The following is a 27,516-nucleotide window of genomic DNA, read 5'->3' on the forward strand; positions in this document are numbered from 1 at the left end:
GTAGTGGTCCCATGTTCAAGTTATGGAGTGCCTTACCAGTGGTGTTTGGCAAGAGGTATTTAGAGTCAGATCTCAATTCTGTGTGGGAATGTGGCCAGATTTTAAAATGTTGCTGTGTTTCAGTTTCCTCTCCTGCAAAATAACATCATTGAGTCCCCTCTACACAGGGTTTTATGGCAAATACTGGAATAACCTTTAACAAAAACAAACAAACAAAAAACTTCCCCGGGGAATGGTAACTATTATTCAAAGAACATTTTGATCCAGTAATAAACAGACATTAGTGAAGAGTAGAATATTTTATTTGTAATCAGACTTGGTTACAGAGTAGTGTAATAGTGGTTTATTTGAAAACAAAATTTAAATTAGTAGGAATATTTCTGGTGTTCAACCTAGATGTCACTAGAAACCATACTTTAAGGGAGAAATTATTCCAGTTTAATGCACATTTCACTTTACTTTTGCTACTCGTTAAAAAAGTAAACTGACATCACTTTTTCATCTTTCAAATGGTGAAAGAGTACCATGATGGGTAATGTATTGGGTGAACATCACATCAGTAAGTGTGAGTTGGTTTTTGCCTGCTTTTCAGAGTTTATGTTCCACTGAGATTGAATTTAAGAGATTTGATGTTTCTTACAGGATGTATCTATATACTTCATATAAGTCTGGTAGAAGAAACCAGTATATAACTCCTCAGCTAAACTGTGGAATGATGGAGTTATATAACTATAGAAGTTCTGAAAGATAGCTTTCTTTTCATGTCTGTTGTCAAATACAGTGCAAGGACTCAATCTAGATTGTTTACGATGAAGCAGTTGTCCGTTACTAATTATCTTTTGGTGAATTTGATGAATCATGCCTGAAGTTATAATCCCCTTTTCCCTTGATTATGATGCACACAAGCTCCCTCAAATAGGAACACAAATTGATTTTAAACAGATTGATTGTTTGGGAGTACTAGGGTTTAAACTCATGGCCTGTGCTTGCTAGGCAAATATTCCACCACTTGAACCATGCTTCTACCCCCTTTTACTTGTGGTTATTTTTCAGACAGGGTTTTATACTTTTCTCCCAGGCTGGCCGCAGACTGCGATTCTTCTGTTTGTCTCCTTTGTAGCTGAAATTACAGGCAGTGAGTGTCACAGTGTCCAACTTAAAACAGATTGCTGTCTTAAAAATAACTACCTAGTAGCATGTTAATTCATATTAATTCAATTATATTTTTCCTTAAAACAGACTTATTTGTTTATAGGTGGTTCCTGGTCCTTTCTGTCCCTTAGAAAATAAGGTTCACACTCAGAAAATGTTCATACTGGGGCTGGGAAGATGGCTCAGTGGTAGAGCATTTGCCTTGCATGCATGAAGCCCTGGGTTCGATTCCTCAGCACCACATAATCAAAAAGAAAAAAGCCAGAAGTGGCACTGTGGCTCAAGTTGTAGAGCGCTAGCCTTTGAGCTGAAGATCTGAGGGACAGCGCCCAAGCCGAGAGTTCAGGCTCCATGACTGGACCCCCCCAAAAAAAAAAGAAAAGAAAATGTTCATACTCAGAAAACAGGGTTCTTTAATCTGAATTGGTAAGTTATTTTCTCTTACCTACATTAAATATTTCCTTTTCTAAAATTAAAAACTCATGTTCTATCTTTGGACTTGAAAAGCAGCTCCTAAATCTTCTTACTATATTAGTAGTAGTGACTATAATAGAGAACCTTGATTTCAATAAAACAGCACTGGTAGGAGCTTATTTTGTCAGAGATGCCTCTCTCCCTTCACATTGCAGTGTCTCAGACGGGCATCCTTACACAGGGAATCTATCCATGCACTGCAGTCTGATTGATGACACTTGCTTCATAGAAACGGTGAGGGGAAGCCAAGCGGCAGTGGTTCATGCCTGTAATCCTAGCTACTCAGGAGACTGAGATGTAAGGATCACAGTTCAAAGCCAGCTCAGGCAGGAAAATCCATAAGACTCTTATCACCCATAAACAACCAGAAGACCAGAAGTGGCTCTGTGGCTCAAGTGTTAGAGAGCTCTCCTTGAGCTGAAGAGCTCAGGGACAGTGCCCAGGCTGAGAGTAAAAACCCGACTGAAAAAAAGAAAAAAGAAAAAAAAAAAAAAGAAAAGGAATGGGAAGAATGAGGAATGATTGATTTGCTAGTGGAAGAAGTGGCAAGTGTAAGAATTCTCTTAAATTTAGAGATCTTAAATCCAGAACATAGTAATTTTTTTTTTTTTTGCCAGTCCTGGGCTTGAACTCCAACTCCTCCTCCTCTTCCTCCTCCTCCTCCTCCTCCTTCTTCTGACAATGTCACCCCTTATCTTGCTCCCTTAGCTTTATTTTGCTCAAGGCCAATGTTGCTACTACTTGAGACACAGCTCCACTACTGGCTTTTCAGGGTAGTTAATTGTAAATAGAGTCTCATGGACTTTCTTTCCCTGGGCTGACTTCAAACCATGATCTTCAGATCTCAGTATCCTGAGAAGCTGGGATTATAAGAATGAACCATCAGTGCTAGGCTATTTTTCTACATTTTAAACAAGAGATGGATACATTGTTTTTTCTGAGAGTTTCATGTTTATAGACAAAAAGTCAAGGATGGATATTTATTTTTAATGACAAATTCCATATAATCCTCTGGCATATCGCTAATTCTCCTGTCTAGAAAATTCTATATAAATAAGTAACAACATTAAAAAATCTGTAAGTTAGACACTGGGATGTACTTCAGTGGTAGAGTGTTTACCTTAAGGACAAAGACCTAGGTTCAATCCCCAGCACTAGGCAAACAATCTACAAGGGAAAGAAGATAAAAAGACCAGTACTGAAATCTTAATAGTTGTTGAATTTAGATGAGTGCTGTCTGATTTTACTTTACAAATTCTACTTCTCTATATTTTTAGATTTGCTTTGAAAAGTATGTTTTAATGAGTCTCTAGAACTTGAAGAAATGAAGTTTGGTTTTATCTAAATATGGAAATCAAACGGATGATTCCAATGCCCTGGTCAATCTGTTCCTGCAAGCTATTTTTAACCTAGAAAACATGATGCCAAGCATCTTAAATGTGATGCTATGAAGTGCCTTTCAGCATAAAATACATAACAGGGTTGAGAGATAGAATATTTTCTGATATCTATTCTTTTTCTAACCTGTAGCATACCACAGAGTGATTAAAAGGCACACTACTTACAAAAAGTATATGAATACTTGAATGTGAATGAGTTAATGATTTCCATCTCTATGTCTTTGGCCAGGTGGTTGCACAGTGTTTAAACATAACTGAATACAAGAGGAGCAAAGTGCAGCCTCTTAGTGTTATTCAATGATCTGATTTTATGTTTATATTATATTTGTAAGTATCTTATGTTCTGTTTTTTAAAATGTTGGTCTCTACTATATGTATTTGCACTGCTGTTAATAAGTTTTTAATACATAAGTAAATCTCTGAGATGCTATTTGGTTGAAGAAGGCCTAGATTTTTCTCATTGCAAAATCAGAAATATTAGCAGTTGCCTACACTAACTGGAATTAAGCATGGAACGGAATAAAGTAGAATAAAGCAGTCAAAGTTTATGAACTTGAGAATCTTTGAGCAGTTATATATATATGCAAAACAATGACCATGAATGTCTAGATGATAGTCCCTGCTTTACAAGGAAGCTGGTATTTAGTAATTAAACCTTTTTGCCTTGACTCAGCCAAGCTATAGACAAATCAGACTTTGGTTTTTAAAGGATGGAGCAAGTAGCTACTATGTAAAATATACTTTTCCAATAGGAATAAGAAGCCATTTTAAAAGTCCACATCCACCTGGTGCCACCGGCACACACCTATAATCCTAGCTACGTAGTAGGCTGAGATCTGAGGATTGCAGATCAAAGCCAGCTCCAGAAGAAAAGTCCATGAGACTTTCATCTCCAATTAACCACCAGAAAACCGGAAGTGGCATTGTGGCTCAAAGTAGTAGAGTGCTAGCCTTTAGCAAAAGAGTTCAGGGACAGCGCCTAGTCCCACAGTTCAAGCCCCATGAAAAAAAAAAGTCCACATCCATTCACTATTTGGTAGCTAAATATCTCAAGAATGTTTCAGCTTGTCTCACAGAGAAAGAAAGATGATCTCATATGTACTTTTCTTAAAGAATTATTTGTTCTACTCGATGCTTTTTGTAAAACATTGTAAAATGGTGCACTTGCAAGTAAAACCCATGACACACAGAAAGCTCAAATGGAACAGAGTTTAATTGCACATCCATAGCTGGAATTCTTGGTTTTGTCACTCAGTTTCATATCTCACTTGAATATGCTCAGGGCTTTTTGAACAGTCCATGAAAGGTGACAGGGATATTAATTTCCACTTCAGCCCTGGCAATTTCACTCAAGTCCTTGGCATTCAAAATCAGGAGATATGCAGGTTTTTGTCCTGCCCCAGGGCTCACCACCACACTTAGCACAACACCTGTAAGCATAAGTGAATAAGACAGTTTTGAATGGAAAGGATCTCAGGTCTGTACCATAAATGTAACTTGAGATAATATATGACAAATTACATTAACAAATATAGAAAACTTCATGACTTAATTTCTTGTTTTGACTTTTCTACCACCTGCCTCCATGGCCACCTAAAGGAGTCAATTATCTATCTATCTATCTATCTATCTATCTATCTATCTATCTATCTATCTATCTATCTATCTATCTATCTATCTATCTATCTATCTATCTATCTATCTATCTATCCTGGGGCTTGAACTCAGGGCCTAAGTGCTGTCCAGAAGTTCTTTTGTTTAAGGCCAGCACTCTATCACTTGGAGCCACAGGGCTAATTCTAGCTTTGTGGTGGTTAATTGGAGATAACAGTCTCATGGTCTTTCTTGCATGGGCTGGTTTTGAACCATGATCCTCAGATCTCAGACTCCTGAGTAGCTACCAGTGCCTGGCTAAAGGAGCCTTTAAAACCCTTCTTTCCTGGACCACAATCTCCAGAAGGGAGTAAGTATGTCTGTGCTTCTCTATGTGCTACCCAATATCCTAGCACAAGAACTAGGTTATCATGGTGCTCATTAAACAGTGCATGAATGGGCCTGTATTCTTATATATAATGTAGAATATAATATTTATTCTACCTACTGAAAGAAAGCTGTAAGGATTAGGTGAAAAGTGTATGGAATAAGACTGAAGGAAGAAATATATTATAGCTAACTTCTAAAATCTATCTGAAAGCTGTCCAAACAAAGTAAGAACAAACTTTTTGTACTGTTGACTGAATGGGCTGTGCATGGAAAATCCTTTAACATGAACTGGTTCCACATTTATTTATCTCATTCTTCTTTGATTTCCCATATTTTAATCCCAGAGAGTATAATCTATCTCCTTGTCCCAGCTAAGTAGAGGTTACGATTGATACTTTGCAAAATAGAGGTGCGTCACCAGTGTTAGAAGGCCATCCATGAGCTAATAAAGCCAATGAAAAAGGCAAGGCCCTGAGTACAAGCCTCAGTACCACACACACACACACACACACACACACACACACACACACACACACACGCACGCACACACACACACACACACACACACACACACACACACACACACACACACACTACAGATGACTTGGATTGTACTTGAATTGTTCTGCTATAGGCTCTGGCTCTAGATCCCTTTTCAGCACCAGCATACTAAAAGAACAATGCAAAACTAGAGCCACAGAGTTGTAAGCAATTCTTAGCTGCTAGAATCCTCCATTTCCTTGACTCCTCCATTTCCTTCGCAGAAAACATTTCTTACAAAAGTACTTTTGATCAGGAAGAACAAATACTTTGCAATTCTGATGCTAGTTTCTTTCTTTTCTCACTCATTTTGAGCTCCATCACAACACCAGAATGTGCTGAGCAATTTTTCTACTAGTAAACAACAAGATCTGATGACCTTCTTCCAAGAAGTTTAAATTCTTTAGTGCTAGCCCATTCACTGTATCAAGAATCATTTTTGAATGTTAGGAGATAATCAACCTAACTTCTAATGAGTTAACACACAGAGCTCCAGTGAAAAGTGTTCTGACACATCCATGACTTGCATTACCATCATCTTCCTCCAGGGCATCTGGGTGAGAAACAAAGATGGGTTCTGAGGGATATGAATTTGGCTCTTGCCATACCCACGTTTCTTTAGTTTTGACATTCAGTTTACAGAGCTGTGTGTAAGAAAAAGAAATAAATTGATCAATCAATCACTTGATATGCTTTGCTTGACTAGTGTGGGACTTAAAGGCCTGTTAGCAAGATGGATTAATTACCCTGTCTGGAACGAAGTGATTCAAGCCAAGTCCATATGCATAGGTGTAAGGTTTCCCTCCATACTTCTGGTAATTGACTTGTGGAAACTCAAATGCTACAAAAAGCATACACATTTCAGAAAACCTTTAACTTTTAAGCCTTCAGTTAATCTTTTTGTGTAGAAAATTTGCTCTCTTCCAGGTGAGGTTTTTCTAGACCCATTTACCTTGACGGGGCCCTGAAAAGAGGACTTCGGGCTCCAGCCAGATGGTCTCATCACTGCATAGAATGGCTGTGGCAGTTGTGTTGGGGAGTGTCACTAAATTCTTGCCTGTGTCAGCCTGAGAGAAATAAAAAAGGTCACAGAAACCTCAGGCAGCAAGGTGGGACACTCAAGTAATCATAATCATAGACTCCTAAGTTTTTCTTAAGTCAGCCCATAGGGAGAAGCAGTAGGGAGATGCTAGGTAGGGGAGCTGGGGTTCAAGAGGGTGAGATGCCTCCCCGTGTGGCCTTGGGCTAACAATCATCAGGAAATCATATGACCTCTTAGGACATCAATGTGTTCATCCACAAAGTGATTGTGTTCTCCAAGGAAATTTAGGACCCTGAGAAAGGTTCTCTGGGAAAATGACTTAAAAAAAGTCTTCAGAAGAACAACACATCCGTTGCTTGAAAGCTTACAGTTAGCTTGTATTTTGGTTTTCTGTGAAAATACTCATCAAGTTCTGTTGTCAGAAAGAAGCAAAAATATAGAAAAAAATGATAGGCCAAATACTTTTTAAGACATTTATCTCACATAAAACTCTCTTGAGAGTATATTATGAAAAAATAAACAGTAGGTACCATGAGAAAAGTACAATAGAGGAAGGAGAATCAGAGATGTGAAGGTAGGTGAGTTTAAAATGTAGTAGGTGGTCAGGTATCTTGGAGACAAAGCTAGAATATAAGGAAATCAGCAATGCATCCAAGCAGAGAGCACTAAGGTGCCAAGCCTGAGGAAGGAGGATGCTGAAAGTGTTTGGGAAGCATTGGAGACACTGAACAAGAGGAGAAGCAGAGTTGCACAGAGAGTTCAGGGCTAGCTTCTTAAGAGCCTTAGAGATTATTATGAAGACATGGACTTGCCCTGCGAATGAGTGATGGGAGGCTGTTGGAGGAGCATTATGCTATGACTTGCTTTTAAAAGAAGTACGCTAGATGCTCTGTGGAGTCTCCCCTTGCCTATAGGGTGGATGCAAGAGTGAAGCTAGAGAAGCCAGTTTGTCTTACAGCAGTCTAGTCCAAACAAAATGGTTTCTTGCTAGTCTAGTAGCATTAGAGACAATGAGAGTCAAGAGATATCCCTACGGCAGGATTTCAAAGGAGGAGAGCTAGCTAGCATGGCACCAGAATGTTTGTCTGGGGCAACTGTTTTTCACAGCAAAGATTGGGATTACTGAAGGCAGGGTGACTTTTTTTTTGTTATTGATGGTGAGAAAGAAAGATAGGTTTTATCCCATCTTACCAAGCTTGTGGTATCTGTGGTATATCACATGGAGATTTGGAGTTGGCAGTAGGTTGTAAGAAGCTTTAGTTCAAGAAGTGGGTGATATACAAGGGTTCTACTTTAACATATTAGTCTGTGGAAAGGAGTGAATACCCAAATGGATAGTAAAGGAACCCAAGGACGGAGTTCAAATCCTTCCAATATGGCAAATGTTGTGTGGGTACCTGTTGGGGATAAAAGGAGTTGAGAAGGATTTTGTAAAGGCATATGTGAATGATCCATTTGAAAAGGCAGGCAGGAAGGAACTGGCAGAGATGGGGAGAATCGTGGGAGATATCCCTGAGTGGATTGGGGGGATGGGATAGTTTGGGTCTGGATAGGAAGATGGATAATTGGGTATATGGATGCTGGTGGGTGGGTAGATGTGGTAGCGGGAGTCCATGGTTCTTTTCAGATTTCCTTCGTTTGTTCAGAGTAAAAGGGCACATAGTCATCCTGTCCATATGTAGGTGGAGGTGGGAGGTATAAGCAGCTGAGAAGAGGAGTATGTGGAATATTTAGCTAGAAAAGTGAGAATGTAAGTGAAATGGGGAAATATAACAGTAACACTTGTGGCCATATATTTAAAATTGGACCAATTAACATAATTATGTGTTTACAGCACGTAAGTTCTAACTTGGAAGTACAAACATGGAGTGGAATAGATGATGTCATTTCACTGAAATTGTGATTTTTGACAAATTTGATAAACTAAGAAAGAAATGAAGATGGGTACAAGTGGGTAATCCTAATTATTGACCACAGAATTTGAATTGAGTGAGGTGGGATGGTAAATCTTTCAAGGGAATGAAAGACAGTGAGAAAGTAATATGCTCCATGGATTGGAAGTTCATAGTGGACATTTTAGTAGGCTAAGTGATACAGAATGGCAAAGGTTGGCATTCAGAGCTGGTAATGAATGGAACTGAAATTATGGAAGAATCACAATCAGAGGTAACAGCAGAGTGAAGAGCATGACTCTGGGGGAGAAATGAAAACAAAGATAGGAAAAGACAAGAACCGTGGAAGACTTGGTGTCTTCTGACTTTGTGTCAGAAGAATCATGAGGCATACAAGGTGATTACAAGGAATCAAAGGGTAGAAAGAGAACTAAAGAGAGGCAGATGATAATGATACTGAGGGTTAATATACACACATGTATACATGTTACTTGGCTATACAACTAAAATGATGTTAAAAGATGGAGGTTTTAAGGGTGAAGGGAAGAAAACTGGTCTGGAAGGATCAAAGAGGAGCAAAGGTACCAATCAACTCCCGAGGTCAATGATGCAAGGACTATACTATTATGTGGAGGAGAAATTGCCTCCCCTGGAAATTGCTCTGAGAACAGTCCTTGAGAAGATGCCAGAATTTGATGAAGGTGGAGAGTACATTCTGAAGTGAAAATATAGGGTTTTTTTTTTCCTAGTAGTAGGTTATGAGTTAAGAGTAATGGAAGGCTTTAAGGATAAAGAAGGAATGGAGAAGATAATGAAATTAGTATTTGTAAAATGGGGCCTGAAGTACTTAGTGGTTATATAGGGAAGAAGTAAGTATATATATATATATATATATATATATTTCTACTTGCATGTAATCAAGGACAAATGTGTATGTCAAACCTGTTTATATGGGGCTGGGAAGGTGGCTCAGTGGTAGAGCGCTTACCTTGCATGCTCGAGGCCCTGGGTTCGATTCCTCAGCACCACGTAAGCAAAAAGAAAAAAATCCGGAAGTGGCGCTGTGGCTTAAGTGGTAGAGCACTAGCCTTGAGCTGAAGAGCTGAGGGACAGCGCCCAGGCCCAGAGTTCAGGCCCCATGACCGGGCCAAAAAAAAAAAAAAACAAAACCTGTTTATATGGTTTTGAATTGAGTTGTTTTCCTGTTTTGTCTTTTCTTTTACTAAACTTGTGATATAAAAATCTGTAACAATTTTATATTCCCACATACTAAGTCCTCCTTTTTTAAAAATATAATTTTATTGTTATTATTAAGGTGTTGTACAGAGGGGTTACTGTTTCATAAGTACACTTCTTTTTGGAAAATGTCACCCCTTTCTTTGCTTTCGATTTCTTTTTAAAATTTTTAAACAGTTACATGTATCTTTGATGCAGCAATCTTACTTCTAAGCATCTGTCTTATTGATATATTTGCATGTGTGAAATAACGTATATACAAAATTATTTCTTGTTGTTGTTGTTGGTCATAGGGCTTGAACTCTGGGCCTGGATACTGTCCCTCTTCTCTTCAACTCAAGGTGAGCACTCTACCACTTGAGCCACAGCACCACTTCCAGCTTTTTCTGTTTATGTGGTCCTGAGGAATAGAACCCAGGGCCTCATGCATGCAAGGCAAGCACTCTACCATTGAGCCAATTTCCCAGCCCCCAAAATTATTTCTTGTTAACATCATTCATAGTGGCCAAAGACTGGAAATAATTTTACTTCCCAGAAGTTGATTAAATGTGTATATTAAAGAAGGATAGTGTAAACTGAAATAATCAGTATAGACTGTAAACAATACTACATACTGAAAAAGTACTCAGTATACTCTGTTAAATGAAAAAAAGTGACATTGGAGGCATGTCTCAGTTGGTAGCATGCCAAACAGTGGGCGAATGTGTCTGGTACCTAGTTTGAGTCCGAGTTTTGGACCCCACCCCCACCCTCAAAAGAAGGAAAGTAATGACTGCTGGGTGTTGGTAGCTCACACCTATAATCCTAGCTATGCAGGAGGCTAAAATAGGGAGGATCACAGTTCAAAGCCAGCTTGGGCAGGAAAGTCCATGAGTCCATGAGACTATTATCTCCAATACCCCCCAAAAAGCCAGAAATGGAGCTTTGGCTCAAGTGGTAGAGCACTAGCCTTGAGCACAGAAGCCCTGAGTTCAAGTCCCAAGATAGCACAAAACCTTTTATAGCCAGGAGCTGGTGGCTTACACCTGTAATCCTAGCCAGTTAGGATGCTGAGATCTGAGGATCATGGTTCAAAGCCAGAGCAGGCAGGAAAGTCTGTGAGACTCTTATCTCCAATAAACCAATCAGAAAACCAGAAGTGGCACTGTGGCTCAAGTGGTAGAGTGCTATCCTTGAGCTGAAGAGCTGAGAGATAGTGCCCAGGCCCAGAGTTCAAGCCCCAAGACCTACAAAAACAAAACAAAGCAAAACAAAAAAAACACAAACAAGAACTCCTCCCCCCAACCTTCTGTAGATATTGAAAGCAGAAGATGAATATTGAAAGTTAATTGTTATGTATGACAATGAGATATAATAATTGTATAATTTTATATGCAGTGTTTATATTTTCTTATATTTGCATAAACCAAATAAAAGAAAGATACCAACAAAAATTACACATAAAAAGTGAAAGAAATGGGATGGAAGAGATGGAGAGAGAATATGACTTTCCAGTGTATACCTTTATATGTATCATTTATACCATTTGAATGCATTGTCTTTCAAAAATAGTGTTTTTAAAGGTACCACCATTATTAGTTAAAAACTAGTTTATTCTGTGATCTCTTCTCAACCCTTCTCAATCTTCTGAGACTTTTGCTCCCCTGACAACGACCACTTTCAGGGTTTGTTTTTTGGTCTGCATCCTTTTCAACGTGTGTGCTATGAGCAGTGCTGAAGCCCTCTCCAGCCCCAACCTGGCAGTTCCCTTTCTTAGAGATGAGTAGGGTTCTTTGGCAGCTCTTTGTGCTTCTTCTGGCTTCTTTGTTTCTACTACTTTGAATACACTCTACTACTTTCTATACTATTGTGTTTATATGTGTTTTTTTTTCTCTTTTACTGTTCTCAAGCTATCAAATTTCTCATTTCAAAACTAAGCAAACTTCTTATGTTTCTTTCAGAAAAGCATTTTCAACGAATAATACAATCCTCCCCCCTTTTTTAAAAAATTGGTGTTGGGGCTTGAACTCTGAGCCTGGGTGCAGATCCTGAGCTCTTCAGCTCAAAGCGAGTGCTCTACCACTTGAGCCACAGCATCACTTCTAGTTTTCTGGTGGTTAATTGGAATTAAGAGTCTCATGGATTTTCCTGCCCAGTCTGGCCTTGAACCACAATCCTCAGATCTCAGCCTCCTGAGTAGCTAGGGTTAGAGGCATGAGCCACCGGTACCTGGCAATGTAATTCCCCCTTTTAATAATGTCCCTATTGGTAATATATTTGATCATTTTTTCCAATACCAACAACAATCAGCTTTTCTTCTGGCCAAAAATTTGTACTGTGTCTCAATTGCCTTCCTTTTCAAGAAAGTACAATCAATGGAAACCATACATTCACAAAAAGCCTACCTTTTTCTTTATTTTAGGATTTAGTTACTTAAATGATTTTCTCTCTCTGTCTGTCTCTCTCTGTCTCTCTCTTTGTATCTCTCTCTGTCTCTCTCTCTCTCTGGTGCTAATTTGGGGCTTGAACTTAGGGCCTATATAATGTATCTGAGCTTTTTTGCTCAAGGCTAGCACTCTCTCTACCACTTAAACCACAGCAATATTTCTAGCACTTTTTCTTGTAGTTAATTGGAGATAAGTGTCTCACAGACTTTCCTGCCCAGGCTGGTTTTGAACCAACATCTTCAGATCTCAGCCTCCTGGCTAGCTAGGATTACAAGTGTGAGCCCCAGTTATTTTCTTTATTCAGGTACTTTTCATCTTTATATACTCCATCTCAATTATACTATAACAGAGATTTTAGTCTCTAGTCTCACCATCATCCAATCTGTCCTGCATAATATTTCCAGAGTGACCTTCCTAAAACTAAAACACAGTCCCCATTGTGCCACACACATACCATATATGTTCAGAATAAATCAGCAGATCCAATTACTCATTCACTGATTAAGCTCATTACAATACCATTCCAATTCTTTTTTTTTTTTTTCAGTCCCTCTTGCTAAACTCCCCTATGCTCCTAATACAACCAATGACTGTTATGTTTCAATGTCCTTTTCTAACTCCAGGCCTTTGTAAGAGCTCCTTTGCCTACTTATAGGGCTCAATCTCTTTGCCATTCCCTCAGCATTCTCCACCTTCACAGAGCTTACTCATTGGTTAGGAGCAGTAACAACTGGCTCTAAATTCTAATTTTTTTTTTACTATGTCTGATCTAATCTTTGATTTAGAGTTTCATATTCCATATAGCTGTCTCCCTCCCCTTTGAACATAGTGAGAAGAGAAAGTATGTATGTGTGTGCTTATATGTGGAAATTACATTTTTTTCTTAGTTTCAACTGGTATATCTGGTTTAACTGGTATTTTGTTCTGTCTCCCTAAATAGTCCAGATATTAATTTGGTTATTTTGAAAAGTTAATCATGGAATAGGGTAAAGGAAATGTAAAAATAAAAAACAACTCCCTCCCTAAATATATACCGTGAATTTCAAATGAAGAAAACTTGGGGAGTGGCAAATAATTTGGAGAAAGCAGTTTTCCAAAGTTCTCGCATCTACTTAAAGATCAGATCTACTGAAGAGGAATATGATAACCTTCCACTGTTCTTACTGAAATTCCATTTCCCAAGGGAAATGAAACTCATATCATAGTGGAAGGGGCTAAAATTCAAAAGACACACCTAGAGACCAAAGGAACTTTTGTTTGAGGACATTGTCTGCTTTTCAGTCTCATTTCTTTCTCCTAAAAGTAATTTCCCTTTCTCTATAAGTATCTACAGTTCTCTTCCCTCTCTGTTATGAAGAGTATTTAAGCCATACCATTTGGCTTTTGAGTTTCATAGTTTATGAAGTTGTTTCAGTTACCAAACTACCAGAGGGAAGATTTGAACTTTTCTACAACTATCTAATGCTATTAAAGCTTTTCTTTTCTTTTTAAACTGGTCCTGGGCTTAATTCAAGGCCAGAGCCCTGAGCTTTTGTGCTCATGGCTAGTCCTCTATGACTTGAGCTACACCTCCACTTGTAGCTTTTTTTGGTAGTTTATTGGAGATAAGAGTCTTGCAGACTCTCCAGACTAGGCTGGCTTTGAACTACCATCCTCAAATCTCAGCCTCCTCAGTAGCTAGGATTATAAGTGTGAGCCACTAGTGCCCAGCTGTTAATGCTTTTAGACCTGTAGTGATATTTTCAAATATTTCAGAAGACCAGAACAATGGAATTATTTCCCTAAAATAGTACTTTCTGATGCTTGCTTTCTCCAGAACTTAAACTTATTGTTTACAAAAAGATCCTAAGAATTGGTGGGTCTGCACTATTTTGGGGAGCCTATGCTTTTAGAAGGGTTTTGTAACTGAAAGAGCCATAGATTCGGGAACCTGCCTGACATCCTGCTGTGCTGCAGTTGTTTTTTCTTCTGTCCCATCATTCTTTCTTCCTTTGTAAAACAAAAGAAGTTTAATTAGTTTAAAGCTCTTTCCAAGCTCTCACATTTGAAGATGTTATGCATAAACATGAAGCAAGAGATGAACTCCTGAGAGAGATGGAACATTCTGGTTGTATTTGACGTCTGTGTAGACAGAGGTTACCTTGTCAATGTTCAAAGGAAGGACGTATCTCCTAACTTCAGGTTGAGGAGCCTTTCTTGCATTTCTTTTCACCTCTTCCCAATTCTCACGTAAGTTGGCTAAATATAAGTAATTATAAACAAATTCAAATCTGTAAAAACAAAAATCAATCATAAACATATTTTTCCCCCTCAAAAAAGTCTTCTTATGTAAGCCCTCTGGTCTCAAACAAATGATCTTCCTGCCTTAGCCTCCTAAGTACTGGTGTTCACTACCATACCAGGGCAATTACAAAATAACATTATAGAGGAAACTCATGACTTTTAAGAGAATCTGTGCCTGCTAGTTCTTTATTCTACAACCCAGACTTCTATTGACATGGGCCTATTTGAACTCTAGTGGATATGTGTTAATAACAGCAGCCTTTCAGTAACTTGGGTCATTTGCAAAAAGCATGTTTCTTTCTCTCAGTCCAAAATGAGTGGGATTCAAGGCCCTCTAGACATCTTGTCAAGTGTATGTTTGCTTCCAGGTCACAGAATCTTCTCTTTTCAGATCTTCTTCATGAGTCCAATTAGTTTTCTTTCACTAACCATGCTTTGATTTTCAGTTGGTGTTTTCTACCGCTTTTTTGAATTATGTGGTTTTGTTTTGACTGTTGTATACCTCTGGCTTTTAAAAAAAATGTAATTCAGATTAAACATTAATTTACATCCATGTCAAGGCCTCCTCTTTCTAAAGCAACTGGAAATGGAATACTTATCAAATATCCTTTCTTACCCTTTCCAGCAGCAGAGATCCACAATGAGAAAACCATCATCTTCATAAGTGTTAATATGGTGGAACAAATTGAAAGAAGAGGTCCTGTACTTATTATTGAGGTACTTCCTTTGTCTTTTGTGAGCAATGTGAATCCAAACCTTTAAAATTAAGGAGAACAGTTTTTGTTGAATTTCAAAAGGAAAAAAGCACACATTATGAAATGCACTTTATGCAGTATCACAAACTTAAGTACATTTAAACTCACCCCCATGGTTTCATTGGACTCAAAACAGTCCATGTAGTTGGCTCCCCAAAGACTCCAGGATGACAGAAACTTGAACAGGTTAATTTTGACAGGTGTCTCCACAAAAACAATGTAGTTGGAAGTCAGACCAAAACTGTTTCCAGAAACATAAAGGGTTTGTGAATGCAAAGGCTGATTCTCAAGCTACAAATAAACCATATGTACACAAGGTATGTTCAGTTCAATGAATCAACAGTGCCTCCATGAAATTATTTAAGGTTTACATTTACTTTTCGGCAAGAAAGCATCATGATTGGGACTAGTATCAAAGGAAGCAAAGCAGAGCTTTAAACTTTTGAGTTTTCCTGAAGATTTGTAGCAGACCTTCGAGTTACCTATGGACATAAGATGGCTTGAATCGGTCACTGCAGGGGAACTGTACAACGACCTCTGACTTGCTTATTGGATCTTCCTTGTCTGAAATAAAGGAGTTTTAAAAGGCTTTGGAAAAGCCTCTTATCTTTTTTAAATACAAAGCATTTTTTAAATAATTTAATTGTCAATAGGTATTTAATAATTTTAATTTTTTTTTGGGGTCCAGTCGTGGGCCTGAACTCTGGGCCTGGGCGCTGTCCCTCAGCTCTTCAGCTCAAGGCTAGCACTCTACCACTTGAGCCACAGCGCCACTTCCGGCTTTTTGCTTATGTGGTGCTGAGGAATTGAACCCAGGGCCTCAAGCATGCAAGGCAAGCGCTCTACCACTGAGCCACCTTCCCAGCCCTAATTTTAATTTTTAAAATAAAAAAAGCATCAGGCAGGTACTGCTATTTTCCAGAGCTTATTTTCATTTTCTCATTCACTGATATAGCTTAGTGAAATTTTATGTGAAGCTGCAATTACCCAAGACAATTCAAATGGTAGCAAGTTTTGAAAAGTTCACTCAAATAAGGATGTGGAAAAATATTATAGAGTCCCTTCTTCCAACAAATGGTAGTGGATTTTAAGTCAGAGAAGCAAGGCAAAGATTTAGTAGGATGAAAATGTCTTTTACAGAATTTCAAGATGTCTATGTAGTATAGGATAGATGAGTTTATATTATTATCTCTATACGTAATTCTTGCGCAAGTAAAAATTTACATAAAGTCAGTGGTCCTCCACTGGAATATGATATACATGCCTTCTTAAAATATTGATTGTGTCCCTACTGCCAGAATTTCTTGTTCAGTCTGCTCGGCAAGGGACTTAAGATTTCTATTTTTAATAGGTTCCCAGATGGTGATGCTACTTGAAAAACTATGCTTCAAGAACTGTATTCATAATACTAAACAAAAATCCACACGGGATCCAGTCATTCTGTCATCAGGCTGATGACATCAAGATAACAATGAATGTGTTAATGAGCAGAAGATGAATGGAGAAGTCTGAGTACTCTCCTTTCTGTTTTAATTCTTTCCTCAACTTACTTGTAGGTTTGGAAATTAAACACAAAATACTGCATTTTTATATATAGTATATATCTCTATTATAAATACAGAGACACTTATTTAATTATGTTTGGGATATGAATAAGTATTCAATACAGGTTTGCTGAGCTGCATAAGGTAGTTTATACCAGTAATCCCAGCACTCAGTAGGCTGAGTCAGGAGTTCCAGGGTGGTCTGAACTACCTAGCAAGATATGTCTCAAAAACAACAAATTAGGCCAGCCACTGGTGGCTCATGATGTAATTCTAGCTACTCAGAAGGCTGAAATCTGAGGATTACAGTTCAAAGCTAGTCCAGGCAGGAAAGTCTGTGAGATGCTTATCAATTAACCAAGAAAAACTGGAAGTGGTACTGTGGCTCAAAGTAGTAGAGCACTAGCTTTACATGGTAGAGGGCTAGCTTTGAGCAAAAAAGCTCAGGGACAGTGCTCAGGCCTCGAGTTCAAAACCCACAACTGACCAAAAAAAAAAAAAAACCCCTCAAAACCCAACAAATCAATTAAATAATTAAATCACTTGCTGGATTTAGATCTAAATTAGATATGGTCAACTTAGATCTAAATTAGATCTAAGTTAGATCTAAATTAGATATGGTCAACATATACACTATATTTTAAACCATTGTAGAGTGTAACTTAGTTACTCATTTTCTATATCTTTAAGTCTTCATTTCTGACGGTGTGATGCATTTGGACATTAGTTTCCTAGTAGGATGGGGATGAGAGCAACTGTTGCAAATGTGATAATATTTTAATTGCATTTATGTTATCTCTTATGGTCTGAAAATCTTATACTTGCCATAACCTTTTTACAATATAAATACTTATTTGCAGAAGAGGAAAGGCTGGTAAACTTACCTGCTTGTAGTGGAGGGATCTTTACTATATTATAAGCAATTGAAAAATTTTTCCCAAAGCAATTACCAATGTTGTAAACAGTCCCATCACTTTCAATGTGGGGATGAGCAGTGGCTCCATTGACTGAGACATACTTACAAAGATCAACCTGTAGAAGGAGAGCAATGTCATCCATGTTAAGAGAAAGATGATTGTCCTTAGGTTTGATCCCACTCTATTGTACTTTGTCTTTCTTTTGATCTCTCTATTCATCTATCCTCTTTCAGGTTCATCTGAAGGCTTGCCTTTACTTCAATTCAGGACTTTCCTCTGACCTCCATCCTGACTATCTGGACTTCTGAAATCTAGATTTCTCTGTCACTGTGCTCTGCACTTGATATCAACCATATATACTGCTCTGGTTGATCAAACAATGATGTATTTGAGTCCTGGGACTTCTGTATGTTTCTTTTATTGTATCATAGTAAGTTGTTTGGTATTCAATAAAGTTTGATTTATAAAAAACAAACAAACTAAAGCTATGTCTCTCTTTTTTTTTCTGATCCTGGGGATTGAACTCAGGACCTGAGCACTGTCTCTGAGCTTTTTTTTTCCTGAAGGCTAGTGTGTTACCATTTGAGGCTCAGCTTCATTTATGGCTTTTGTCTGATTACTTGGAGATTCGAATCTCATGGACTTTCCTGCCTTAGCCTGCTTGAACCAGGGTCATATGATCTCAGCCTCCTGAGAGGGTTATAGAAATGAGCTACCAGTGTCCAGATTAATTATTACTCTTTTTATGGATATTCAGATTCCTATTTTATAAATAAAGGATATTATAATCCACCTCTATATAACCATGACCAGAACTCAAGATATATTGACAATTTTTACTTTTTTAACTTAATTGTTTTTATTTAAAATGTTGAAGCATTGTAAACAACTTCCAGATTCCCTGTCACTTATCCCTTATGCTCTTTAATGGATGTCTCAAGTGAGGGAATAAAGACATTTTCTTCCTTGACTACAATGCCAGTCATCCAGTGTCATGTACAGAGTACACACTGGAACTGAAAGGAACTTCAAGATTTGTCCAGTGAAAACCTTAATTAGGTGAGAAACAAGTTTCTGAGGAATAAACACAATTTTTTTTAAGGTGGGGGTAGTTGTAGAGCTTGAACTCTGGGCCTGGGCACTGTCCCTGAGCTTTTCAGTTCAAGGCAAGTGCTCCACCCCTTGTGCCACAGTGCAACTTTCAGCTTTCTGGTGGTCAATTGGAGATAAGAGTCTCACAGACTTTCCTGCCTGGGCTGGCTTTGAACCACCTCCTGAGTAGCTAGGATTATAAGCATGAGCCACTAGCTCCCAGCCACAAATATTCTGCACTTTAATTTCTTTTAAGAAATTAAAAATCTTGGCCTTTCAGTTTTCAGAAGGAGACATTGAGGTATCAGAGAAGTGAAACGTCTTGTTCAATGATGCAGAGGCCTGTCTTGGTATATCAGTACTAGAATTTCTACCTAGACCCTACCCAGTAACATCTTGTTGAATGAATAATTAATGGAGTGTTTGATTAGGAGAATATTTTTAGCCCACTCATCACTGAGTTCATAACTGATCATCTAGTACATGTCAGGAACGGAGCCACCAAACAGGAAAACAGAAAAGATCCTTTCTTTTGGGAATTCCGGTTTAGACCTATGTGGTTCCACTTGGTAGCCACATAGCAATATAAATGTAAATTAATTGCAAATCAGACAAAATTTCAAATTCAATTCCTTAGTCACATTTGCCACATGTAAAGTGCTCAACAGCATTTGGAAAATGCAGATATGGAACATTTCTGGCTATAACATAAGCCGGCCATGAGAAAAAATGGTTCCTGGAGAGGTCCCAATCAAGAGCAGTGAGTGTGAAACCAAACCTGCAAAGGCCATCTAAGCTAGAATGGAAGATTAGACAAGCTTCTTGGGGGCAATGCCTCCAACTGATGCTTGAGGGATGAGGAAAAGTTAGCAAGGTAGAATAGAATGACTCTTCTATGAAACAGGAATCATGATGTGAAAGCATAGAATTGGGAAGTGGTGCATTTCATCTGGGAATCACCAGTTATGCAGCAAGATGTCTGGGAAGGTTCATGTACTAGGGAAGTGAAACCGAACCATTTCCTCCACCCCCATTTGAACTTTTCCTTGAAACTGTGGGGGTTCTAGATGTAGATGGTTCTTTTGTATTGGCAGTTTTACATGTGCTGAATCAAGGAAATTGTACTTTGGGGAATCAGGTAAAGAGATTAGTTAGTGTTGTCAATAATAGCAATTTTTTTCTAAATTAAAACTCTTACGTGAATTCATGGTAGAGTGCTATTAACAGGGAAACTGGTCCACAACAAAGTCTATTCTACAGACAAACTATAGCTGCTACATTTCCAGTGGAGGCACTGTGCAATTGAAATACAGATTCAGTTAGAGTAAGAATTGTTTAGAAACTCAACTTTCACATACACTTGGACATAGTCACATACACATTAGAAAGAAAGTACAGTATATGTTAAACAGTATATGTAAATAGTCTGTTGAGAATTGTAAATAGTCCCAATAATGACTGAGACTTTCCATTTCTACTACCACTTCATTATACCTCTGGTCTGTTTCTTACAATTGAAACATAAATATTGTACACTTTTCAGGGTAACCTGTGATGTTCCAATAATATTTACATTATGTAGTGTTTAAGTCAGGTTAAATGTATCTGCTTTCTCTAACATTTAAGGTTTTATGGTAAAATATTAAAAATGGGTTCTTCTAGCCTTTCAGAATATACATTAGTGTTATCTGTAGTTTTAAATTCCAATATTGGCTTCCTGGCTATCCTTAGCTCTTTTGTCCTCCCATAAACATAGTTCTGCTTACGTCATTTCTTTAAGCATACTTTCTGTAGACTCTCATTAGCGAATCTATTTATTGCAAAGGTGTAGCCCACTATTCAAGCATTTAGTTTTACCCCACACTGTGTTCCACTATCACCCTTGACATCAAATGCCCCAGAAGACAAACTCCTACTTTGGAGTGGTACTGCTTCTTACTGTTAGGTCTGGAAGTATTGGAGGGAGGGGCTCCACTGGGAAATGCTGCACGTCAAGCCCAGGAAGATTATTCTCAGTTTCTATGACCATTTCCCCACTTCTGTATCTTTGCTTAGTTGTAACTCCTCTATCTTGAATATCCTTTCATCAAACTCACTGAAGTTTTACTTTAAAACAAATTTCTGGCTAAGATGCAAGCTTCCTTGATCTGCCTCCACCGGTGGGAAATAATCTATTTGTGCTTTGTTACATTTCCCTTTTCTTAAAGGCTGTGCTCCACTTTCATTCTTCAGTCTATGTATTGACCTTCCTAAAGACATTTGCAATGCTTTGCAAGTATACGTGTTGATTAAAATTATGGGTCCATTTTAAGGAATGCTACATTGATACCTCCCAAGTTCTTTTAGTTATTTCCTGATATAGCTATTATTTATGCCTGTGTTATTTCATTTAAGGTAAAGCTTTATGTTATAGCAAGAAGGGGCAAATTGGTACAACATATTTGCCTAAAACCATAATAGCAAGGTTTCCAATTTTAATAGCTATAAAATGTTGAACACCCACTGTGCACTAGATCCATCCTATTGTATAAAACCTGGCAACTCAGACCTTATTGTCTTATACTTATTGATACACCTCTTGCATTTGGCAAGCATTCTGATACATGGAAAGTACTCAATAAGCATTTATATTGTACATGAATGTATGATTATGTTAAGAATTTTATGGCTTTCCTCCAAATCATGTATGCAAAATGTCTTGAATGAAGAGATAAATTTCATCTTATGTTATATCACTAGTATTGGTAGAAAACAAGGTTTTGATTGAATTCTAAATTCCAAAATTTAAGTTCCTAAGCAATGACACCTAAGCATTGCATTGTACCTGCTTAATTGTCTCCAAGGTTTCTGGATTAATCTTTGTAATGAAGTTGGTCTCTGTGCAGGCATAGTAATCTTCTCCCACTGGGTAGATATTTACAAGGGCATTGTCCGTCACTTCTACTCCTCTAAAGTAAGAAAAAAACCTGCAGAAGCAAATTAGTTTTTCAGTTCACTAATTTTCAAGCTGTAAGAGGAAAGGGGTTGTTGTAAAATATCATGAATAACATGCAGCTTGGTTTCAGTAACCTGGAAAAGATATTCTTGCATGGATCTGGGAAAGCACAGGTGCCAAATTCAGTGATGACGATCCTTTTCTCAGTCATTGCCCGGACATAAGCATCAGTGCGGATGAACCTGAAAAGCATTGAGACATAGGAAAGGGTCACATGCAAGGGCCCTCACTGCATTCATGTAGAGCTTAGGATGGTTGTTCAATGAGCTTTTATCAAACTAGGATCAGAAAGCCATAATATGAGGCATAAAGACACTGTCTGTCCCATTTCTTGGAGTGGCCCAGGGGAGCTTAAATATAGTCTTCTAAGCCTTACAGTGACAGATAAGGAAATTATGGTTCCAAAAAACCTTAAGTGATTGGCATATGAAGCTGAGCTGGCTTTGTAGAATTCAGACTTGGTTAGAATCAGACAAAGTGAACTTTCCCTATGGGAAAAGTTTTCCATGGGTATTCTAGTATTTCTAACTCTTTTTTATCCTGGAACCTGATAATGTACATATAGGGGGAACCTAGATGCTGGTGTGTTAAATCATATTCCTTTAAATATCTTTGCTTCCCTCTTGGGCTTTGATTTAATTTTAGAATTTATTTTGTGACATTTTGAAAATGGATATTCTTGAATTCCATTTCTGCATAGGTAGATCTGCTGACCTGCATCCCACATTAACTGGCAAATGTTGCCTAGGATTTGTCATGTGAAGAGCAAACTAATATCTGACTTGCAGTTATGTGAAGAGGAACAAGGTCCTTAGAATGTATGAGAAAGCTCTTTTCTGAACTCCAAAACTTGCTCTCATAGGTAAATTTTTGGTTGGTTTGACCGGTTTTATTCTGTCACAGTCCAAGGTAGCCTGAATGGTTCAGGTCTTCCCTTTGATGTCTACTCAAAATTCCTGGAATCTGTAGTTATCGACAAAACCATTAACACATGAGAATATTGAAGTGAGAGACACAAGTATTGTATTAGCATGAGGGCTTCTTAGAGTGATGGACTGGACCTCCAAACTCTTTAGCAATAACTTCTTCTTGTTTTTCGAGCACTCCTCTTTTTGGTATCTCCATGATACCCCCTTCCTACTCTCCTTCCAGTCCTTTCTAATTATAAAAAGTAAAAGGAATCAAGATGGGCGCTGGTTGAATAACAAAAACTTGTGTAATTCTAGAGTACATCCCATGTGCTAGACCCTGTACTGACAATAATCTGGGCAATGAATCTGCCAAGTGGACTTTACTAATTCTCCCTTTTACAGATGACAAGATCAGGAATTAAAGGCCAACATTTTGCCAGGCATCACCAACAGAAGCAAATTGTGGTGGATACAGGATTTGAAGCCAAGCTAGATCTTAATGCTAGATCTAGCTTCCTCATTGCTTTATGATAGGATTCTCTGGCAACTACTAGACACACTGATCAAGAAAGCTTCTGCAAAGGAAGTTGGTACATAAGTCTTCTTTTGGATGTACGAGGGGGAATACATGGTAGAAGGAACTCTGCTAGGCCTTTCTCTGGGGAGAGGAGTGGACTGGATACTCCCTTACCTTCTATGGTATGTGACATGTCCTTCCTTAAAGTCAAACTTGTGCAGGAGGGCTTGGCCATCAAACAGGTGGTAAAATGGTTCAGATCCAACTTCAAAGAGTCCTGGCCCACATCGAAGGAGGCTGCCAGTGAGCCAGAGGGGTATCCTGCCTGTGATGAAGTTAGACACAGAGCATTGCTTCTCATCTATGTCCTCAGTCTGGGTTCATTCTTTGTAAGTTGGAATGGTGATACTAGCAGCCCCATTGGGCAGCCTCTTCTGTTGAAGGCTGGCAGTGACTTCTGTTCTCAGCAACCATGCTGGACAGTACTGAGACAGTGTCTGCTAGTCTGAGTCTCCTTTCACTAGGAAAGCAGATGGTGGGAAATATGTCATCACCACAGAATTTGGATAATGGGTTGAAGAAGTGAGATAAAGGCATCTTGAGGTGAAGAGAATTCTCACCTTAACACTAATCCATCTCTAAACACAATTCCATCTGCCTTTTTGCCATCTTACTTTTTAAAGGAATTCAAAAAATGTTAATGTGTTTTAATGGACTGAAGGGTAAAGGGATGAACAATGAGAAAAGCAAAACATTTAAAAAGGTGAATTTATAGAAGAAATCATTTTAATGAAACAACAGGAATACTTACTGGCTTTTGAAAATCGAGAACTTGGGGCTGGGAAGGTGGCTCAGTAGTAGAGTGCTTGCCTTGCATGCATGAGGCCCTGGGTTCTATTCCTCAGCACCACATAAGCAGAAAACACTGGAAGTAGCATTGTGGCTCAAGTGGTAGAGCACTATCCTTGAGCTGAAGAGCTGAGGGACAGCGCCCAGGCCCAGAGTTCAGGCCCCACGATCATCAACAACAACAACAACAACAACAACAAAATAAACAAGAAAATCAAGAACTCTGTTTCTCTTAGGGTTTGAGTCAAAGTACCCAATGAAAATCAACTTTCTATAGCAAAAAGTGCATAGGGCTGGGTGTCAGGACCTGGATTCCGGTCAGGACATGCCGTGAGCCTTCTTGGATCCTTAGTTTCCTCATATGTAAAATAAAGTGTACTCAAGACCATCCTTAAGAGTGATGAACACTTGACATGGTTTGAGCAATCTTTACTGAAAGGATTCATCATATCCATGCCAGGGGACCACGCAGAGGCAGGCAGGCACAGGAGAATGATTATTACAAGGTTTATTAGAGAAGCCATATTTGCCCTGGAGAGAGAGAGCACATGGCGACCTCCACTATCTAGGTAGCAGCAGTGTCTGAAGGTAGGAAGTGAGGTAGATGAGAGTTCAGGTTATGGATGGTGAGGGAGGGGCCAGCTGTATGGCTGGAACTCCAGGGATGGGAGGGGCTCAGGTTTGGGTGGAGCTGAGGGCCAAAGGTGGGCATAATGCTTACACTTACTAGATTAAAAATTTTTGAATGTAATTTTATTGCTAAGATGTTGTACAGAGGAGTGACTATTTCATAAGTCAGCTAATGAGTACAATTCTTTTTGAACAGTGTCACCCCTTCTTTTCCTATCTGTTTTCACTTCTTATCCCTGCCTACAAGTTGCATAGTTCATTTTTTATATAGTGTATACTGAATACCATAACTACATCTGTTCATCCTTCCTCTTTCCATTCTTACTGGATTAAAAAGTGGATTATTTCCTATAGATAAATTTGACTAGTCTTTCTGATACGAAGATGAAGAAAGGTGTAGTCCCAGGCTTGAAGGAATTGCAGTTAGGTACCACACTTATGCACATTAGTGAAATGAAGAAGTGAAATGAAGGTCAACAAGAGAAAATAATGATATAAAAACCCTAAAATTCCAAATCCCCTTCCCTGTAGCCTCTAGAAATGCAACGGATATGAAGACAAAGAAGACAGACCTTCACAAAAAAGAAGATGGTGTCATGACGAGGGAGACCCACCTGTGACATGAGCTGTGAGTGGCGTGGATAGTTCCTCCACAGTTTCAAACAGCTTCTTATAACCAGCCGCAGGGTGCTCAACTCTGCAATGGGGAGGAAGTTCATTTTGGTACTCTGGTAGTTCAAGGTCATGGAGGAAGCAGCAGAGTACCAGGAGGGAAGGCACCTATGGCTCAATGCTAATGCGCTACTGCCAATCTGACCGCCCCCAGGGAGCATGGGAATGGGTGGTGGAGAGAGTGGTAGGCGCCAGTACTCATTTCTGTACAGTTCTCAGAGAAGAGAATGGGGCTCACTTTAGGGTTTGCTTTTCATGTCATGGAACATGGTCCCTCTTTTAAAATCAGTTGTTATGTTAGACTTAATCCTAGCCTCTGTACTTTTCTTCTATTTCTGAAGACAAAGCAATGAACTCTGATGTTGGCCTTTTTCTTCCTGGACTTTGATGCTGTCTAGGCCTTTCCCAGGATGTGCCCTGCCCTATGGACACGCTCAGCTGACTGTACTGCTGACTTTCTTGCCTCATACAGTCATTTGTTTTGTGCTTACAGATTGGGGGACAATAGCATTTCAGATCAGGTAACTCATCCTCACTCACATTTATACTATTTTCTATGAAAGCCCAAGAGCTTTGGTGTGCTGGTGGCTTACACCTGTAAATCCTAGCTACTCTGGAGAATGAGATCTGAGGATTGAAGTTTAAAGCCAGCCCAGGCAGAAAAGTTCCAGTGAGACTCTTTTTTTTGTTGTTGTTGTTATTGTTGTTTTTTGTTTTGTTTTGTAAGTTGTGGGGCTTTGTACTTTGGGCCTGGGTGCTGTCCCTGAGCTCTTCAGCTCAAGGCCAGTGTTCTACTACTGGATCCACAGCACCACATCTGGTTTTCTGGTGGCTAATTGGAGATAAGAGTTTCGTGGACTTTCCTGCCCTGGTGACTTTGAACCACAATCCTCAGATCTCAGCCTCTTGAGTAGCTCAGATTAATGGCGTGATCTACCAGCGCCTGGCCCAGTGAGACTCTTATCTCCAATAAACTACTCAAAAAGTGGGAAGTGGCACTGTGGCTCAAGTGGTAGAGCACTAGCCTTAAGCACAAAGCAGCTCAGGGACAGCACCCAGGCCCTGAATTCAAGCCCTAGGACCGAAAAAAAAAAAAAATCAAGAGAATAAGAATCTATATTTTTATGTATTTCCTTCATCTCCTTTATAAGTTCCTAGAGTGGGGATTCTGCTAGTTATCATAATTATTTATGTTTGTATATACCAGTATTGGGGCTTGAACTGAGGGTCATAAATTTTCACTTGGCTTTGTTTTTTTTGGGGGGGGGGTTCATGGCTGATGCTTTACCACTTGAGCCAGGACAACAACATGGCTTTTTTTTCTTTTTGGAGATGGAATCTCGCAGATTTTTCTACTAAGGCTGGTTTTGAGTTGTGATCCTTAAATCTCAGCTTCCCGAGTAGCTAGGATTAGAAGTGTGAGTCACTGACACCCGACATTCATAATTACTTTCCATAAATCACTTTCACCACAAAATAACTTTGCATGATACTGATTCATTAAAATCTCACAACAACACAGTCAAGTAAGAAGTATTGTTATAGTAATTCAACAGATAAAAAAAATTTAAGCAACTTGGACTCAAAAATAAATAACTTACTCAAAGTCACACTGCTAGGAACTGACTGGCAAGAAGTGAAACCAAAGTCTGTCAGATATTTCTTTTGGGGGGTGTTGGTTGTAGGGCTTGACCTCAGGGCCATGGCACTGTCCCTGAGCTTTTGTGCTCTAGGCTAGTACTCTACCACTTTGAGCCACAGCTCTGTTCCCAGTCTCTGGTGGTTAATTGGAAATAAGAATCTCATAGACTTTCCTGTCTGGGCTGATTTTGAACTGCGATCCTCACATCTCAGCCTTCTGAGTAGCAAGGATTATAGACCTGAGTCACCAGTGCCTGGCTTTGTGCGATATTTCTCTGTACATTACTGTTTTCAAGTTCCAGTGTAAGTCACATGAGTCTCACCATCACTTAGATCTGAATTCTATACCTTTACTTCAATAGGGCAAGAAATTACAGTCTTTTTTAAACATCATCAACCAATTCAATTCTTTCAGGAGCTCTTTGAAATAGCCCATTTACCATCTAGTGCCAGCACTAAAGCATTATTTAAATTAAAAAAAAAACTCTCCCAGAGATACTTACTGTATAGACATTTTCTTCCAGTTCTTGTACCAACTGAAGAATGAGGAATCAAGTTCTCAGCC

The 27,516-nt window shown here is 38.8% G+C and overlaps 1 protein-coding gene across 1 annotated transcript; it reads right to left on the minus strand.

The window, feature by feature from the left end:
• Nucleotides 1–4,280: 4,280 nt before the first annotated feature.
• Rpe65 (retinoid isomerohydrolase RPE65) lies at nt 4,281–27,469 on the minus strand. The gene is made up of 14 exons (XM_070007756.1): nt 27,455–27,469; nt 25,253–25,335; nt 23,334–23,484; nt 21,806–21,913; nt 21,561–21,702; nt 17,612–17,759; nt 15,666–15,747; nt 15,292–15,424; nt 15,045–15,184; nt 14,286–14,415; nt 6,502–6,616; nt 6,296–6,390; nt 6,082–6,193; nt 4,281–4,456 (listed from the first exon to the last, which is right to left on the minus strand). Exons 1-14 carry the CDS (start codon nt 27,463–27,465, stop codon nt 4,305–4,307), a joined length of 1,602 nt encoding a protein of 533 aa, XP_069863857.1. The 5' UTR covers nt 27,466–27,469; the 3' UTR covers nt 4,281–4,304.
• Between the last annotated feature and the right edge of the window lie 47 nt (nt 27,470–27,516).

The sequence above is a fragment of the Dipodomys merriami genome, unplaced genomic scaffold, assembly GCF_024711535.1.
Source record: "Dipodomys merriami isolate MVZ:Mamm:240054 unplaced genomic scaffold, mDipMer1.0.p SCAF_7, whole genome shotgun sequence".
Lineage (NCBI taxonomy): Eukaryota > Metazoa > Chordata > Mammalia > Rodentia > Heteromyidae > Dipodomys > Dipodomys merriami.

Coding starts and splice junctions, on each gene's coding strand:
- Rpe65 (XM_070007756.1), bottom strand. Junction 14,416..15,044: donor GATCTCTGCTGCTGGAAAGG/GTAAGAAAGGAT, acceptor TTGTTTTTACAG/ATTTGAATTTGTTTATAATT. Junction 6,194..6,295: donor ATCACTTCGTTCCAGACAGG/GTAATTAATCCA, acceptor TCTTACACACAG/CTCTGTAAACTGAATGTCAA.